Below are 18,339 nucleotides of genomic sequence, written 5' to 3' on the forward strand. Positions count from 1 at the left end.
TTTATCCTACTTGTCACGAACTAAAAAAGTAATCAAAATATCATAAATATTTTATAGTTGCCCGCGTATAATAAGATTATTGCTGAAGATATCTTATTTGAGTTGTCATAGAAAATAACAACAAAATGTAAAGTTGGTGATATTTTAGATCAATTTTAAATTAGCAAAAAATACTAAAATTTGATCAAAATTCATAGTTTTAGGGATCAATAACTCTAGTTTTATATGACTGAATAAGCCATTGAAAATCTTTCTTGAAAAGCCCAATAATATGGGATCGTGTGCATTAAGTGTGATTACTACTCAATTTAGGCCTTTGCTTTTCAATTTTCATCTGATAACATGACTGTTGCGTAGGAGTATTATTTAACAAAAATATAGTCATGCAGTTACTGTGATGAACCATAAAAATGTACTTTTATAAACTTTAATATAAGAAAATAAATTTAATATTTTTTATTTATGTAATGCTTAACTCTCTTTATTTTACCACCCTTTTTTATTATGTTATCACTGCAATAAAGGGTATATATAGTAATCTTAAGGAAAAAAATATGGTTTTAAGGTGAATTAAATAGGTATTATTGTACTAAATTATCGAAAAAATATAGTTTTAAGGTGAATTAAATTTTTTACTACATTATTAAAAGATATGGATCTTTTTTATTTGAACCAGAATAATAGCAAATCGCTGTTAAATGCAAATGTTGCTTTTCAATATAATAAAGGAATCACAATATTAAAATCTACAATCGGACTTTATGGCAAATCAGAGTGTGAATATGTAGTCTTAGCTAGTGGTGTTTGATTAGGTATCGAGTGAGATGATGAATTTGTTACTGAATAATTGTTTGAGAAACATCCAACCATTATCGTATGTGCTCAATATAGGGGTGATGTTAGAAATGTAGTGTGATTTCCCCTCCTTAAAAAAAATGCAAATGTTGCTTCCAAAATTAAGGAATGTTTGAAGGCCATTTTTGAGATACTTTGTTGCTTACGAAACTGCATGTGTGTATGAAATTCTTGACATTTTTGTAAGTTATTATCTTTGGCGCTAATTTCTAAGAGAAAAATAATCTAGTTTGGGAAGAAACGTTATTACCTAGTTATGGACAATTAACTGAATTAAATGAAATTAAATGCTAAATAATAACCATATTAATATATACTAATGCAGTATAACAAACTCTATTTAACAATTTCAAAACTAAACTATTATAAAAAAATTAATTTGAAAAAAAAATTACAAAATCAAAATAGAAATCCTACTAGCAAATAAATGAAAATAAAAAATATAAATAGAAAGACAAACTAAGTACTCAATCAATGTAGTAGTACATACAATTTGGTAATTAAAAAAACTAAATAAATAGTGTTGATCAGAGTAGGGACTATTTTTCGCTATATCAACCCACTTAATTTTTTTAATTATAAAATCAATATATACTTATTTAGTACTTGTAATTACAGTTACATTTTACCTCAACAAAGTAATTAGTTGATCCATCTTAATTTTAACCCAAACAATTCTTCTCTGTTATTAAACACTTTCTTCTTCACCGACTCTCTGCATACTGTGAATCGCCATTTCTTCATCTCTCTCAATCTCCTTCTCCACCACAATCTCAAATTCCGACCTTTTACATGTCTTCTCTGTTAATCTAGATCCCGCTGAATTCAGCCAATGCTGCTCTCATGATCAGATTCGGATCCCACATTTTCGTCTCTCCCCATCCACCCCCTTTTCAGCCCTAATTGATCCAATCATTTCGAAAACTCCTCACTCCCCCAAATCAATTCTTAAATTATATACTTCAATCGTTAATTCCCCCATTGATTTGATAATTTCCCGATCCGATCATCAGAACAATGTCCGCGATGAAATCCACGGGCCGATTCTTCACGATCGGGCTGGTGACATCGTGGTACTCGTCCAACATTGGGGTTTTGCTGCTGAACAAGTACCTGCTGAGCAATTACGGCTTCAAGTACCCGATTTTCCTGACCATGTGCCACATGACGGCGTGCGCGCTGCTCAGCTACATCGCCATTGCGTGGATGAGGGTTGTGCCGATGCAGACCATAAGATCTAGGGTTCAGTTCATGAAGATCTCCGCCCTCAGCTTGATTTTCTGCACCTCTGTTGTCAGCGGCAACATTTCACTCAAGTACTTGCCGGTCAGCTTCAATCAGGCCATCGGCGCCACCACGCCATTCTTCACCGCCGTCTTCGCCTACTTGATGACTTTGAAGAGGGAAGCATGGTTGACTTACGTGACTCTGATTCCCGTGGTCACTGGAGTCGTCATCGCCAGTGGGGTATGTATTGATCGGTTTTCTCCTCTTTTCTGTTTGATTTGATTTGGAGCTTGCTCTTGAAGAAAATCTTTGATCGATTATATGAACTGCTTTGATTTCGTATTGGTGAGATCATTTTGTGATAGTGAATTGTGGGATTCATATAATGGAAAATGATTTTGTGGGGTTTATCGACTAATAGAAGGGGTTTAAATTGCAATTCGAATGATAATTGGGATTGAAAGATCTTGTGTTATTTTTAGCTTCAAAGGATATAGTCATTATTCGGATTAGTTAATCGAGTGCTATCTGATTTTGGTTCGACTTCTTGCTGTTAGGGTGAACCGAGTTTCCATTTGTTCGGGTTTCTCATGTGTATCGGAGCAACAGCTGCAAGGGCACTGAAATCAGTGGTTCAGGGGATTTTGCTTTCTTCTGAAGGGTAAGCTTCCTCTTGTTTGTTTACCTGTTAATGAAAGGGGAGAGATCCATGTAGTTTATGTGGATTTCTGAAAGATTTTCTTTTTCATTGAAGGGAAAAATTGAATTCCATGAACCTGCTATTGTACATGGCTCCTATAGCTGTTGTGTTACTGCTTCCTGCTACACTTTTTATGGAGGAAAATGTTGTTGGTATTACATTAGCATTAGCTAGAGAAGATGTCAAAATTATTTGGTTGATGTTGTTCAACTCTGCTCTGGCGTATTTCGTAAATTTGACCAACTTTCTGGTCACAAAACACACCAGTGCTCTAACTCTTCAGGTATTTTTTCTTCTTGTTCATATGCCATAGCTTTTATCTTATCAATTCTTAATAATTGATCAACTTTTGGTGAAAAGTAACAAACTTTTTTTATTCTTTTGCTTTTCACATCTGAAAGGCAGAAAGTGTAGATGAAGATTGTATCTTTACCTATATGTAGATAATTTGTTTGATAAATAAGCACATTCAATCTAAAAAGCGTTTCCTCGCGAATTATTGATAATTTGATATTATTTTCACGTGTGATAAAGTTTTAAAATTTTGACACTGTTGTTGAAATGCATATTTCTTGTTCATATTACCCAGTTGGTGTATTTCATTTTCTTAAAGATCAAGATACATGTATAGCTATTTGTGGAGGCTGTTTCAGTGGTTTCAAACAGCTTTTATCTTTTCCCTCATGTTTTCTGAGACATTTACTTTAGATTCATTTTGGGTAGAATCTTTTCCCTCATGTATTTCTGAGTGTGTGTGGAACATATCAAAAGCTCCTAGGTGTCTAATAGATGAAGGAATCCCCATATTGTTCCATCTAGCGGAAAGCCTTTCTAAAATCTTCCATTTCACCTAACACTATCGTTGGTTTGCTCGTACCTGGTTTTGTCTTGGATCAAATTATCTGTTGTTCGTGTATCATGAATCATGATCTTGTATTGCACAATACCATGGCTATGTGAAATAATTGTTCGCGGATCCTCCAGCTAAAACTGACCTGGTGTTTCCCTCGATGAATATCAGGTGCTTGGAAATGCAAAAGGGGCAGTAGCAGTGGTGGTCTCCATATTGATCTTCAAGAATCCCGTCTCCATAACAGGGATGCTTGGATACTCCCTTACCGTCATTGGTGTTGTCCTCTATAGTGAAGCTAAGAAGCGCAGCAAATGAAAGCGCGGCTATCAACAAAGACGTCATCCATATTGTAATTTGATAGACCTTGGCCCCGGGAAGACGTATTTTTGCCCAAAGAGCCAAGGAGGGAGTGCGAGAAGGGTTCGACTCGTACCAGCAGTAGTGGACTAGAAGTTTAAATAAGTGACTCAAATGTCTTAATTTTTCCCAATCTTGGCTTCTCAAAGTAAGCTCACTTTTACCTTAGTTCTCTTTTGGGAAAGATTTCATCCATTTACACAGCTTGTGATTATAATTTTTTACAATGTCAACTATAGACATACACAGAGTTTAACAATTTGTTATCATCCTTACTTCATCAAATGATATATGAAAAGAATACTTTAGCCGATTTTGTTTGTGTATTTTTTGTGCCTAATTAAAGAACGATGTCGTTTCTTTCAAGTGGCGATTCTCTATCAATTTTATTATTTTATTGTTCTTTTTGTGGTTTTGACTTTGATAAGTACTAAACTGCGAGGGATATAATTGAAGAAATTCCTATCAATTATTAAAAGAACTATTGTCCATTGATATTAGACCACCTTTTGTCTAACAAATTCCAAATTTAGGGTGAGTTTCGTAAAAAAATCCTGAAAATGGCAACTTTTATTTAAGTAGATTCTTTGAATGGACAAACGCCCATAGCATTAGCGTGTTTAAAAATTTTTGCTGTTCCAAGCATAATCAAGGCTCTTAGGAAACCATTTTTCCAAATTCACCACAAATTTGATTTTTTTTTTCCTTTTATGATCTATCCATTAACCTTTCCACTTGGCTCTACGCCACCTTTTATTTATCTAGTACTTCAGACGTTCGCGAATAGGAGTCTCATTTCTTTTCGGCATAGATTTTTAGAAATGTTAAGAAAAATAGGTGGGAGAAAGTTATTGGAATATGAGTCTCACTTGTATATATTAGTTTTAAATGATATGTGAGTGGAGTGAGTTAGTGGAATATTGGACCTCTTTACCATTTATAGTAATTATGAATCGGGACTCGTATTCACGGACGAATCAAAATGGAAAAAACGAGACTCCTATTCGCGGTTAGAGGGAGTATTTCTTAAGAGGTATTGACATGCACTTTGAAGATCCATTTCATTTTTTTGTTTTTTTTGACATGTGTTATACTCGAACGTCACATGAGGATCTATTGGCGGAAAGTTGAATGTCATCCAAAAAAGATTTCTATTTTTGTAAAGATTCAAAAAAGAATAATTCATTTCTATTATTTATACTACTATTTTAAAATTGATTTTGCATCCATAGAGATCAATGTTCATGCTGATCAATGTGGTATTTAACTATTTATAGGTGGGGATAAAGAAGTTGAGATATTAAAAATGAAGTAACGGCTAATTAAAGGTGGGAAATTTTTTAATACGATTCAAAAAAGAACAATTAATTTCTATTTTACATACTACTACTATTTTAAAATATATCTATAAATCATTCAACTATTAATCTTATTTGATTTTGCATCCATAGAGAATTCTGATCAATGTTCATGCTACCATTGAGGCCAACAAAATGATGTCGAGAGGGATCAAATGCATTATCCAAGTTGCTTTTCTTTTTGTCGAACTCGCATCCTTTTTCTATGTGAGTTTCGGAAATATCCTGGATAAGGATACTACCTCAAGGTACCCGCATAGAGGGCCCGTCCTTAAGGTCCCTCGATGATCCTTAGATATCTACAAAACGTCTCGGTACCTACTAGGCGTTCTGAGGATTAGCCGGGCCGTGTCACTTTGCCAAACTCAACGCACAATAAAAATGAGTTATTGTAGGGAAAAAACATAAAACAAGATTGGCAAATTGTTTGAATTTGAATGTCATTAAAAACAGTGAGGGGAGATACAACTTCCCCCAAATTGTCACCAGCAATGAATGCATTACACTCAGCAGTAGTGAAAGTTACCTCAAAGTTGCAGGAATCGAAATCAAACAGAAATATGTCGAAAAACACACCCACAAAGGCAAGCTCATGCCGATATAGTAAAAATACTGAAGGCGCCTCATGTTGAAGAGTCAGGAACAACAGCAGTCGGGCGTTTCATTGATGCAGACTTGAGCACATGGTTGTAGCTCCCCTTTTCTTTGAAGAGCTGCGAAAAATGGGGCTTGCAGTATAGGATGCCGTCTAGGGCAGCATAGTTTGATGGAGTTAGAGAGCATCCTCCGTGAGAACACTTGAAACAAGACTTGTGGTAGCTCAGGCTTTCAACAGTCACCTGTAAGAAATGGTGAAATGAGGTGCATTGTATTATAGTCCCTTGTCAGTGTTTGAACTAATAAAATACAAGAAAAAGCGAACATCTTTCTGTCAAAAACTGCACAGCAACGTATAATATAGGTCGTAAATGCACACAGGGAACGCCACATGCAACGTGAATATCTCAGGGCCTCAAAATGTTCACTAAGAGTAAAGGATTTAGCCAAATCAGAGCTTTGCAACAAATTTTTCAACTTCGGTTTGCCTCAAATGTCACTGTATCGGATGTTTAATCGGTATTCATACCTTTTCAAGTGGGTAAGCTGTTTTACCGCACGTTGCACATTTCTCTTGTGTCCCAGAGAACATGCCTGCAGCCTTGCTAGGTGATCTTGTCTGTAATTTCAGAAAAACGGAAAAAGAGTCGGACCGTTTCTTAAGAGCATGGTAAAAACGATATAGACCTAAATTTTGGAAATTTTACCATCTCAGGGGTTAACTTCTCAGCTGACTTTGCAGCTGTACAGAATCGTAACGGCACTGATTAAACAAATGAAAATGAAAAATCGTTAAAAGATAAAGAGGAGTTGCAGCCTTACGTGACTGAAAGTTCTTGGTGAAGCTGCCAGTCTCCTTGAAAAGTTGTTCATAGTGAGGCTTGCAATAGAGAACACCCTCCATCGACGAATAGCTGCTCAGCTGTGAAAAACGGTGGGAAATTCAGGATTCAGTATACATGACCCTTAGGTGAACGAAAGGATCATCATATTATTATCTTCATTAGAAAGCAATTGGTGCAACTTTCACACTTCAAATGCCCAAATTTACTCATTCAACAATTCGAGTTTCTCCCTAACTGATCACTAATATCTTGACATATACACCGATGATCCAAATGATATAGAAATCATTACTTGTAAAGATGAAAGGCGATCAATCGAACAATATGGCTCCTATATCACATGCATTTGCCAATTATGCATTGCATTTGCCAATTATGCATGATAAGAAGTTTAACATCTTCCCAGAGAGATTTTTACCATGAATCTTCATTCAAACATCATATAATTAATACCTTTAAAATGCTTAGGCACAGTTCATATGATGCATTTGTATTAACGAGTGAATTCTCTCTTCGGAACAACCAATTTATATATGCAGATGAGACCCAAACAAATAATAACAATTGCAAGAAATCACAATGAAACTCCCATATCCCAAAATCACATATAAATATGGTAGTAATCACATCATTTGCTACCAGATCATCCAAATACAAACTTGACAAAAGGCAAATCATGAAACATCAAGAATTAAAAGTCTAAACATAGAAATATGATGGATCTTGTATAACTTCTTCCAAAACCAAAACAGCATACAACAAATAATTGAAATCAAGCACCTTGATTTGATCTCAGAAAACACACAACAATGAGAGAGAAGCAACCTTGAGGGTTCCTTTGCAATGGGAACATTTGAAGCAAGATTTGTGATAACTAACACCATCAGCAGACAACAATTCCACCGGATAAACAGTCTTCTCACAGGCCTTGCATTTCTGCTGCGTCCCAGTGAAAGACATTGTTCTTCTATACCTCTTTCAACCAACCAAAAATCAATAGATCTGTAACAGTCACTGCAAAAAAACTCCAAATCAAGCAGTGATTTCCACTGTAATAGCTGATCTACAGCTTAAAGTGAAGGATTCACATCAAAATGGAGTCCTTGAGTGAATGTTAAAAACCCATCTGGTCAAAATTACATTACCTCGAAAGAAGAGGGAAAAAGCAATCAAGGTGCTTGACGAAAAGCCGTAAAGGTTCAAAATTGGTGGATGGGACTCCCCACCTCGAATCTCACTTTAGTTATGCGTTCTCGACAAGGGAGAGAGCACGAGAGATGATGAAGAATAATGATGATTGTTGATAGAGAGAGAGAGAGGTATATATGCGGAGTTTGACTCTTGTAATGAAGATATTCCTCCTGTCAACATGTTCTATTTTGTCCTGTTTTTTACGGTCAAGGGCATCCGCAGCTTGGTGATTTTGGTGCGTGCCGTGGGTGCGGAACCGAAGCGAACCGAACGTCGGGTTGCGATTAGGGCCACTAGGCTACGGGATGGGCGGGGTAGCTCGGGGGAGGTTGGCGAAGCGTTTTTATTTTTCTTCGTACTGAATTAAATAATGCATACTATTCTCATTTTTGCACGAAAACTAAGAAAGACGCCGGGTGAGATAATTGAAAGATAATAGTGAAAAATACGAAAAAGAAGAAAGATTAATTTTTGCTAAAAGGATAAGTATGTCATTTTTCTTTAGCGTCTCGATAAGGAATGCATACACCGCTTAACTTGGGATAGAGAAGGTATATAAATAGCAGTTCATTTAAACTCAAAATGAATTCGGAGAGGCTAAGGGGCAGATGGGATTGGGTGCTACGAAAGTTCGAGGTAATGGGCTTGAAAGCCATTGCCACCCGTATTTTTTCGCTTATATGACTTATAAATATGAATAGTGAATACGAGAAATTGATAAGAGATAATTAGACTATCATAAACTGTGAAAGAGATAAGGTGATCCATGATAGTTGAAAAGATTAGATAGATTAATAATATTATAGTACTGTGTTTTCGTCGATAGGAGCTACGGTATGGTGTAAAGCCCAACAAACAGTGGAAGAAATAGGGTGGAAAAGAGGTAAACGATGAAGTACAACATGGTTGGTAAAAATGTTTGGCGGTTTCGAAAATGAGTGCGAAACTATTATTGATATTTTTTAAAAAAATAAAGAAATAAAAAATTGACTACTAGATAAATTTGTGGATGTACTACTATGAGTGGTGTGGGGTCCAACTACTTGTTTTACTTGGTGGACTAAAAAGAGGTTGATTAAAGAGAATAAAATCTTACTAAGGAATATCATTAGAAGTTATTTAATGTTTGGAAGACATTCTTTCTTCTATTATTTGGATCCACTCATAAGCCACCACGCCTAATTAAAATTCTCTATTGATCAGTCTTATACGAGTAGTATATTAATAGTGGAGTAGTACTTCTCTATTTATGAAAGTGGGAGAATTAAATAGTTACGCATCTTGAATTCTCTACCTCCAGGTAAGAAAAATGTTTACTTATTAATTCATTGTAAATATAATTTACTATTCATTTTACACACTGTTCTTAATTTTCGTATTGAAAAAAAATACCTCTATTATCAAGGAACGGAGGAAAAGTTTAAAATTTGTACAAAAAGTTTAAAATTAAAACTTTCCATTAATTATTTTAAACACAATTATTTTATTACTCACAAAAATGAAAATACATAGAAAAAAAATCACAACTCTTCACCATCAAATTAGCGAATTGCATTTTATTGTCGAAGTTTTGTCGTGTAACAATGGAGAATACAACTAAAAAGATATTGAATCTTTTTTTAAAAAAATTAAATATTACGTATTCGCTGTTTGAAATTTAAATTAGTCATTTTGTAAAAATGTAATATGGACTTATTTTATATTGTGTTTTATAAAGAATACAATAAAAATAGAGTATATTGAGATATATATTTTTTAAAAACCACGATCAATTGCTGGAAGAATTGATATTGATTGTTATTTTTTTAGAGTGATTAATTGTATTAAATCTCTAATTATTCTTTTATTATGATGATAAGTTGGACAAATTATAAACTAACTAATGATATTTAAAATATTTAAGAGAATGTATTAATTTAAAACATTAGATCAATTTTTTATATGAAATATGTAAATTTAATACTTTATTTTATTAAATTGAAATAAATGTAAAATATTTTGATCAAATATGTAATTACCCACGTTTCATCGAACAAGAAACGTGCAAAGTGCAGACCAGTCTTCAATGGCGAATTTATCTTCTTCCCTTCTTCAAGATCTCATCAGGTAACTTCCATCTCTGTCTTCTTGAGGGTTCGGTGCGACACTTTTTTGCATCTAATTTCCCTAATTCTGCAGATTATCAGAACCTCTGAAAGAATCACTCCTCAAAACCCATTACGCTCCGCCAGAAACCTACGCCACTTTCTCCGTTAAATCGGAGCTCATATCTCTGTTGCCAGACGCAACAATCTCCGACGCCGCTCTTCCAACCAAAATCAAAGACTTCGCCTTGTGCTGCGCGGCTTTGGCTTCCGCTTCAAACTCCACCTCCCAACACCTCTTGTGGATCCCCAGCGCACTCTCAATCCGCGCCGCTTCCGCTTTGGAAGAATTCTCGACTGCTTACTACGGTGATCAGGATGACGCGCACGCCAAGTGTTCGACGAAAGGCGTCGCCGAACTGGAGTTGGATTTGCGTGGTGCGGCAGATAATGGAAAGAAGCTTTTGATCGTGCTCATGCCGGAGATCTTTCCATTGCTGAAGGATAGAATTAAGGAGAGTGCAATTGATGCTAAAGACGAGAATGATGGAGTTTCAGCGGCCAGCGCTCGGGCTCCAGTGGCCTCAGCTGTTTTGGCTGCCTATCAGCTGAGATGGATTGTTGAAAATGCCATTGTGTGTGTTGCATTTGTTGCTATTCTTTGTTACTGTGAAATTGAAGGAAAAAATGAAGTTTTTGATGTTTTTGTGCTTGTTAATTGTTATAGGTGGATGCTCCATATATAGGGAAGCTTTGCTTGTTGATGATCCCGTGTTTGTTGACAGCGCTTGATCACTGGTCTCCAGAAGTGAAAGTAAGTAATGTAGTGGATGTTTACTTCTTACTTTTCTTATATTGTTTCTTCATACATTGTTGTCTTCATACTAAGTCTGTAACCTGCTGTGTTGTTGCCTTTTATGCTTGCCAAGTACTTGTGGTTCCTCCTCGGGACTTTTTTGGATAGCTAATCGAACTTTGGGGGTACCTATATAATATTTGATTTATAAATTATCTCAATTTTGGAGCCAAGACTAAAATGAGTGAAGTTAAAAGAGAGTACCAGAAGTGATTGTATTTTTTCACTCTTTCAACCTTTAGTTTAGTTTCATGAAATGGTTTTGTACTTTAATCAAGCTTGGTTGTGGATCTCTGTGTAGTTCTTTAATCCTTTCCGGCATCGTTATACTTCCATACTTGACATTTCTGAAATATTTCATTGCTTCTTTAAACTGAGCCTTTGGGTTTTGCTCTTCAGGGCCAAGGCATGATAAGCTTTATACATCTTGCGAAAACAGCAAATGCTGCAGAGATTGGTGGATATGCGGATGTGGTTCTCGATGCTTGCTGTCAAAATATTGCTTCTGATGATGAGATATGGCACTATGTGGTGGAAATGTCGGTGCTTCTCATCGCTTTACTCCAGAAGAATAATCCTCGTAGTTCATGGTATTGATTTTATCGCCTGCTTATGTCCCTCGTTCTATCTATTTAGAGAATTCTTCGAACTATTCATTAGAAGAGAGATAGAAAAAAGTAAACAAAAAATTATGCCTTTATGGAAGGTCACCTTATCCTCCTTTTAACTGAGATGCAAGATTTAATTTGTGGATTTTTATTTTATCATCAAGCATAACCTTGTACGTTTAAAAGCTACCAGACCTATTGGCATATTTCTGCCGATTTCTTGTTCATTGACTTTGTTATTTTATCTAGGTGTGAGAAGCTGCTAGGTGAGATGTTAAGCCATTTAGAAAGGCAACCAAGAAATAAGCAGCGGCGTGTTGTGTGGCTAACACACAGCGAGCCTTTGCTCAACACTCTCGGACTCGTACTGCTAGCACATTTTAGACGTATTTTCCTGCTTTTCTTTAAGTGGATGCATGCTGATGATGACGAAACTGTTTTATTGGTAAGACTATCTTTTAATTATTTTATGTATTGTGAGAACCATTACTTTTTTATGCACTTCTTAAGACCCTTAACTTGAACCATTTATAACTCATCTGGGTATGCTTTTAACTCGTTGTTCTAAAACTATCATTGTTCCTCATATACACCTTCCTTACTTCAGGTTCTTGAACGTTTGATGGCTGTCGTGAGACTTACATGGATAAGGAATTCTCCACACATAGAAAGGTATTCTTTTGAGCTGTTCCTCGTAGCTGCAATATGAAAACTTCCTGAGCATCATGATCTGGAAGTTTCTATGTAGCTATTTACTTTTCATTTTCCAGACAGTTTATGTTTTTAGATCTTCAAGCCTCCCTGCTCTGATCTTATCAGTTTTAACTTAATAATGTTTATTATTGTCTCTCAGGTTGATTGACGAACTCGTAACTCTATATAAGGATGCAGCATTGAAAGTAGCTCGTGAAGATATTCGATCACTAACTCTTCAGATTCTAAAGCTGATCCAGACGTGAGTTTCATGCTGTTTATAGTGTGTAAAAATTATTTTCGGTTTCTTGTCATGTTTTCGTCCTACATGGATTTATATTCTGCATCTTTATCCTTCTGTTGATTTATAGGTCGAAAAGACCACAGTTCGATGCAACCTGGTTGAAGTATAAAGATGACCCAAACTTAGCACCTCTCGTGCCATCCTTAACCTAAAGAGATCGTCTATTGGTATACGCTCATGCCTTTCACTCCCTTGAGGTAAAATCAGAAAAAATACGATTTGTACATCTGGAGTTCAATGATCACATGCCCCATTGGTATACGCCCTGTGCATATACAGTGGCCTCAATTCAACTATGCCGAGAGAAAGGTAATTTGAGACGCCAATGCCACCCTTTCGGAAAGTTGCCACAGACTGTTGTTTGAGGCAAAGCTGAAGACTTTAGGCACATTACGATGGCTGCTGCACCCTCATTAGGCTTTTGCTGGTACGCAGGCGAAAGGCTCGTTGCTACTTTACCGAGTGTGAAGAAGACCAGAAGATCTTGATGCATATTCGGACTCTGCAGGCCTTGAAGATGAAAAAGAAGTTTCTTCCACAAGGAGAGCTTTTTATTTTATTTTTGGTTTTGGTGTTTCTACCATTTCAAGAACCAACTTTTGCAAATTGCAATACAACTTTTGTTGGAGAAATTTTTTTCATAATATATTTGGGTTTCAATATCTAAATTCTTTTAGCAGAAATTAGAAGATACATCCTTCGTCCATGATTAAATGACTGAATTGAACTTGACACGAGTTTTAAGAAATTTGACTTTATAAAGAAAAGTGGATGACAAAAAGTAATGGAATATGAAATTTGTTTTAGATAATAGTAAAAGTATATATATATTGAATCATTTCAAAGACTGGTACTCCATTTAGCTTAGAAAGAAAGAAAGAAACGGCTTGTTTCGTCCCAACTAAGTTGAGTCAACTTTTGAGCACAGAAGTTAAGAAATTGTGTTTAATAGTAGGAGAGGGGAATAAACTATAAAAGATAATGAGAGAATTAAGTAGATGAAATAAAATAAGAGTGATTGAATGTTTTTTTTAAATAGAAATGACTCAATTTAATTGGAACATCCCAAAAATGAATAGGACTCAGTTTAGTTGGGACCGAGGGAATACTAAAAAACCGTGATAGTATGAAGACTTTAGGAATAAGCAGCACGACAGGTGGAATATTCCCCTAGTGACAAATAATGTGAAAAGAGGTTGCAATAAAAATGTAAATAAAAATTATATGTGAACCACAATATTGATATTAGGGGATCTATATAATTTTTAGAATGGCAAAAGATGCTCCAATTTAGTGGATTTCACCCTCACACTAAACAATACCGTGATGTGATCAAATCTTAATGCAATATTAAACGCTTCAATTTTTTTGGGGTACTTATCAAACGGGTCCAGTGACTATCCCCACGCTAATTTGCAGACACCTCAATGTGTGAGACAGCTGACTCAAGGATTTAGAGCTGCTCTATACTCAAAGGCAAGAAATAATCCCCTAACTATTTGGTTAAAGATGAACAAGTCCTATGCCTTTAAGGACGCTAATTTACATAGAGAACCAACACTTTATAAAGTAATATTATTGTTAGTGTCCCAATTAAAATTATAAGACACAAGTAGAAGCGTCCTAAAAAAGGTAAAAGATTCAGATAATTTGCCCTCACATAGTGACAGCTTTCTTTTATGTCATAAATTATGATTAGTTTTAAAAAATTTCAAATGTTACTAATTAAGTACGTCTCAATATTTGTGTCATTTAAAGATAGTTTTTTTAGCTTACACTTTTATTTAGTCAATGTAATAATGGTAAAAGGTTAAACAAGTGCACTATTTTGACTTTCATTTTCTATTTACAGTGGGAAAGAAGTTGCAGGAGTTTATAAGGAAAACTTTCAGACACATTGTTCAATTCCATTTTCTTTTTAAAAATGTCTAAATTAGTAGCTTAAAACTCAGCTTTTATATGATGATGATGATACGATGATGGTAATTATGATAGATATAGACTTTTACATATGAGATACAACAAAATTAACCCACAAATCTAAATATATCATTTTTCTTTTTATAATAAAATGTTTTAAACTTTCTTCAATATTTCTTGTCTAAATAAGACATCTAAGATCTATTAATCACTTTATTCCGCTTTTGTTAAACTCCTAGATTTGTCAATTAATTAATCAAGAGAAAATAGTTTTTCTTAGTAGCAAGTAATCAATGTACAATCTTGTTTTTAAAAAAATTAAAATCAAAATATGCACTTTCTATACCAATCCGGCAATACCAATACCAATTTGGAAATTTCTTGTTACTTCACTTTGGAATTTGAGGACATGCATTATAAAAACGTTTTTGAAGTGTACTTGATAATATATTTACAAACCCAAATTAGCAATATTAATGATGTAGTTATTGTAAAAGTTGTTCTTCAAGACATCCACTTTTGCAGTATACTACTATATAATATGGGGTCAAATTTATTGATTTTAAAAAGTTAATAAATATTTATGTGTTTCGATTCAAAGAGATAGTTTTAATTGAAAAAAAACTATTTAATGCTGAGGCATATTTCAACCTTCCCAAAATTTTACTTCGCACTTGCTTACGCAAGAAGATGTACACTATCAGATGGTTTTTGATTAGCTATCTATAAAAAAATATTTGAAAGTAATTATTTTTTCAAAAACTCGAAACTAATTCAATGGTTGTGAAAATTTTTAAAGTTAATTAACTATAGTGAGAATTGAGAAGTTTAGACTAAGTCAAATAAACAGTGCATTAATATTCACAGAATTTAAATATCCGGGGATTTACTCAATTATAAATGGAAAGCACAAAATCTTATTATCTACATTTACCTTATATCATTCTCAAATTTGAAAATAATAAATAAACAGAGAAAACTGCATTATAGGTAAATTTTCCGTATTTAATATCATTGACCAATAAACTTAACATTACTCCTCGCCTCAAGTATAAAATATCATAAGCTTTCTTCAATTTTTCAAATCGAAAATATCAATCATTGAACAAAATGTCTCGTACATTTTCTTTCTTGATGCTCATTTAGTTTTGATTCTTATGATGACCTAATCTCTAGCTCGTGATTTAGATGAAGATCCATTGGATTCTAATACATATGAAAATAATGAAGACGAAGAGATGTTATCGAATATAGAGTTGCTCAAGCACAACCACCGCCACCGCCGAGGTCGTCACGCTCCCACTCCTCGAAGCCATAGCTCACCAAGAAACCATCGCCACCACGCTCCTCCTCCCCAACACCACAATCATGCTCTTCCGCCTCAGCATCGCCGCCATGCTCCTCCTCCCCAATGGCACAATCATGCTCCTTCGCCTCAGCTTCGCCGCCATGCTCCTCCTCCCCACCATCATGCTCCTCCACCGGAATATTTTTAAAAGTGTATCATTATTGAAGAAAACAAATTTAGTACTTTGCTTGTTATGTTAACTAGTGTAACAGTTGTGCTATGAACACATCTTTAAATTATTTATATATTCAATCCACATCTACATTACATTTTTCTAATGCCTAGTTATTAAAGAAATACCACTACAACAAAAAGAAAGGCTGAGGATATTTTTTATTGTTATTAAGGACGTTAATTTGTGTTTCTAATTATACAACCAACTCTTTATAAAGTGTCCTTATTGTTGGTATTCCAACTAAAATTATTTGACACAAAATGAAGCGTCCTAAAAAGCAAAAGATTAAGATAATTTGCCCTCGACTTAGGGACGCTTTCTTTTGCGTTCTAAATTATAGTTAGTTTTTAAAAAAATTAAACGCTTGTAATTGATCTCAATTTTTATAAAGTGTCCTTATTGTTGGTGTTTCAACTATACTATGCTTTTGAATTTTCAATCAATAATGTTGAGGAGGAAGAGCATGACTATGATCATGATGTCTTGGAGGATGAGCATGTTGAACATGCGTGTGGTCGTGATGAGGAGGATGAGCATGCCGACCATGCGTATAATCGTGATGAGGAGGATGGGCATGGTGGGCATGAGGAGATGGGGCATGGTAGTGAGGAGGATGAGCATGTTGGCAGTGGTGTTGGGGAGGAGGGAGTATAGTATTAATTTGAAAGAGAACATTTTTTCAAAGAAAAGGAGATAGCGACAATTTTTTGTTAGACAAACTAAAATGAAAAGTGTGACATCTATTATGAGACGAAGTGAGCCGTATTATCGGAGTATATGGCTTAACAAAAAGAAATGCTTGATAATTAATAATTAACTGAAATATTTTTTCTTGTTTTTTGAGACAACATAAATATTTTCTTCTTGGATTTAGTGTTTGAGTGGTGAAATTGAAAATATCTTAGACAATTTCTATTGCTCAACAGAACTTGACTTGATTGGCAATATTGAAACATAAAAAAGAAAATGAGGCATTTTCTTGAATTTGGACCTTTGTTTTTGTCTTGTTGAACGCTTGGCACATTTGCAAGTGGGAATAAATTCGGTGAATATTTAACTTGTTTTGAAATTTTGGTTGTGATCTCGTGTATTCTTTGGTAGGACATAAGAAAGTTGGAGTCAAATCTTAATCATCCACATTTCTTTTTTTGACAAAGCAGAATCATCAATCAATATGTTTAGAGCATCCACGTCCGTGCTCTTGCCAACGAGCACGGATATGGGCCCGGATTCATTTTTACGCCCTGCTCTTAGGCAAGAGCACAACACCCGCATCCGTGCTCTTCCGCAATAACAAGCTCAAGGGTCCCACCATTCCATTATTCAATTTAAATAAAAACATTTCCACAGTATTAAAATGCATTAAAAATAACCGGAATAATATTACAAATTACAAAAAAATTAAAAATTACATAATTAAAATCCTAAAAATTAAAATTTCATAATTAAAGTTTTTAAAATTAAAAATTACATAATTTAAATCCTAAAAATTAAAAATTACATAATTAAATTCATAAAATTAAAAAAACCCACTACTCGAGGCCGAATTTCGCCCAAATGTGTTTGATTAGGTCTTCTTGTAGCTCAAGGTGGGTTCGGGTATCGCGCATTGTGTGCATTGTTTCGATCCTCTCACCCACCGTCGTATGCACACCTCGGCGTGGGGGAGACCTCGCGGTTGAGCTTCCGGCTTCATCCTCGTCGTAAAAGCTAGCCGCTCTCGGTCCTTCGTCGCTTATAATCATGTTGTACAAGATAATACACGTGTACATGATGTCGTCAATATTTTTCACGTACCACAGCCGAGACGGGGTCTTCACAGTGTTGAATCGGGCTTGAAAGACCCCAAAAGCTCTTTCGACGTCTTTACGAGCGGACTCTTGACGCTGCGCAAAAAGAACCCGTCTCGGGTCTTGCGGGTTGCTGAGTGTCTTCACTAAAGTCAACCACCTTGGGTAGATACCATCAGCGAGATAGTAACCCATGTGGTATGTATTTCCGTTGACGGTGTAGTCGATCGCCGGTGCTATACCATTCAATACATCATTGAAGAGTGGTGAAGAATATAGCAAGTTCAAGTCGTAGTTAGATCCGACAACACCGAAATATGCATGTCAAATCCATAGGCGGTCGTCGGCGACCGCTTCAAGGATAAGTGTTGAGCCGCCGCCTTTGTGGCCGCTTAAGTGTTGCCCCCTCCAAGCAGTCGGGCAATTCTTCCACCTCCAATGCATGTAGTCAATGCTACCAAGCATACCGGGAAAACCATGGACTGTTTCGTGAAGACGAAGCAACTGTTGGCAAAAATCGGTGGTGGGTGCCCGAAGGAATTCATCCTGAAAGCTGAACGAACGCCCTCGCAAAAATT

The 18,339-nt window shown here is 35.4% G+C and overlaps 3 protein-coding genes across 4 annotated transcripts; 2 read left to right on the forward strand and 1 right to left on the reverse strand.

Annotated features, from left to right (window-relative positions):
• Positions 1-1,516: 1,516 nt before the first annotated feature.
• Positions 1,517-4,305, forward strand: LOC121775238 (probable sugar phosphate/phosphate translocator At3g11320). Its single transcript, XM_042172281.1, has 4 exons — positions 1,517-2,322; positions 2,640-2,743; positions 2,837-3,065; positions 3,804-4,305. The coding sequence occupies exons 1-4, from the start codon at positions 1,873-1,875 to the stop codon at positions 3,948-3,950; spliced, it is 930 nt and encodes a 309-aa protein (XP_042028215.1). The 5' UTR covers positions 1,517-1,872; the 3' UTR covers positions 3,951-4,305.
• Positions 4,306-5,773: 1,468 nt separating this feature from the next.
• LOC121775084 (LIM domain-containing protein WLIM2b-like) lies at positions 5,774-8,132 on the reverse strand. Of its 2 annotated transcripts, none has more exons than XM_042172054.1 (6): positions 7,938-8,132; positions 7,618-7,794; positions 6,770-6,869; positions 6,655-6,689; positions 6,477-6,566; positions 5,774-6,189 (listed from the first exon to the last, which is right to left on the reverse strand). In XM_042172054.1, exons 2-6 carry the CDS (start codon positions 7,750-7,752, stop codon positions 5,974-5,976), a joined length of 576 nt encoding a protein of 191 aa, XP_042027988.1. In that variant the 5' UTR covers positions 7,753-7,794; positions 7,938-8,132; the 3' UTR covers positions 5,774-5,973. The 2 variants fall into 2 exon arrangements, with proteins under 2 accessions (XP_042027988.1, XP_042027987.1); XM_042172053.1 differs by having other exon boundaries at positions 7,618-7,806.
• Positions 8,133-9,959: 1,827 nt separating this feature from the next.
• LOC121775569 (uncharacterized protein At2g39910-like) lies at positions 9,960-13,196 on the forward strand. The gene is made up of 8 exons (XM_042172656.1): positions 9,960-10,089; positions 10,162-10,702; positions 10,795-10,881; positions 11,323-11,513; positions 11,781-11,976; positions 12,139-12,203; positions 12,385-12,486; positions 12,596-13,196. Exons 1-8 carry the CDS (start codon positions 10,049-10,051, stop codon positions 12,678-12,680), a joined length of 1,308 nt encoding a protein of 435 aa, XP_042028590.1. The 5' UTR covers positions 9,960-10,048; the 3' UTR covers positions 12,681-13,196.
• The last annotated feature ends 5,143 nt before the right edge of the window (positions 13,197-18,339 follow it).

This window comes from Salvia splendens, chromosome 17, assembly GCF_004379255.2.
Source record: "Salvia splendens isolate huo1 chromosome 17, SspV2, whole genome shotgun sequence".
NCBI lineage: Eukaryota > Viridiplantae > Streptophyta > Magnoliopsida > Lamiales > Lamiaceae > Salvia > Salvia splendens.

What these genes read in the sequence shown, in the direction of transcription:
- LOC121775238 (XM_042172281.1), top strand. Translation starts at nt 1,873, where the DNA reads ATGTCCGCGATGAAATCCACGGGCCGATTCTTCACGATCGGGCTGGTG. An exon ending in GAGTCGTCATCGCCAGTGGG is followed by an intron (nt 2,323 to 2,639) that starts GTATGTATTGAT and finishes TCTTGCTGTTAG; the next exon opens with GGTGAACCGAGTTTCCATTT. An exon ending in ATTTTGCTTTCTTCTGAAGG is followed by an intron (nt 2,744 to 2,836) that starts GTAAGCTTCCTC and finishes TTTTCATTGAAG; the next exon opens with GGAAAAATTGAATTCCATGA.
- LOC121775569 (XM_042172656.1), top strand. Translation starts at nt 10,049, where the DNA reads ATGGCGAATTTATCTTCTTCCCTTCTTCAAGATCTCATCAG. An exon ending in CTTCTTCAAGATCTCATCAG is followed by an intron (nt 10,090 to 10,161) that starts GTAACTTCCATC and finishes CTAATTCTGCAG; the next exon opens with ATTATCAGAACCTCTGAAAG. An exon ending in AATTCTCCACACATAGAAAG is followed by an intron (nt 12,204 to 12,384) that starts GTATTCTTTTGA and finishes ATTGTCTCTCAG; the next exon opens with GTTGATTGACGAACTCGTAA.
- LOC121775084 (XM_042172054.1), bottom strand. Translation starts at nt 7,752, where the DNA reads ATGTCTTTCACTGGGACGCAGCAGAAATGCAAGGCCTGTGAGAAGACT. An exon ending in ATTGCAAAGGAACCCTCAAG is followed by an intron (nt 6,870 to 7,617) that starts GTTGCTTCTCTC and finishes CGTTTTTCACAG; the next exon opens with CTGAGCAGCTATTCGTCGAT. An exon ending in CACCAAGAACTTTCAGTCAC is followed by an intron (nt 6,690 to 6,769) that starts GTAAGGCTGCAA and finishes GATTCTGTACAG; the next exon opens with CTGCAAAGTCAGCTGAGAAG.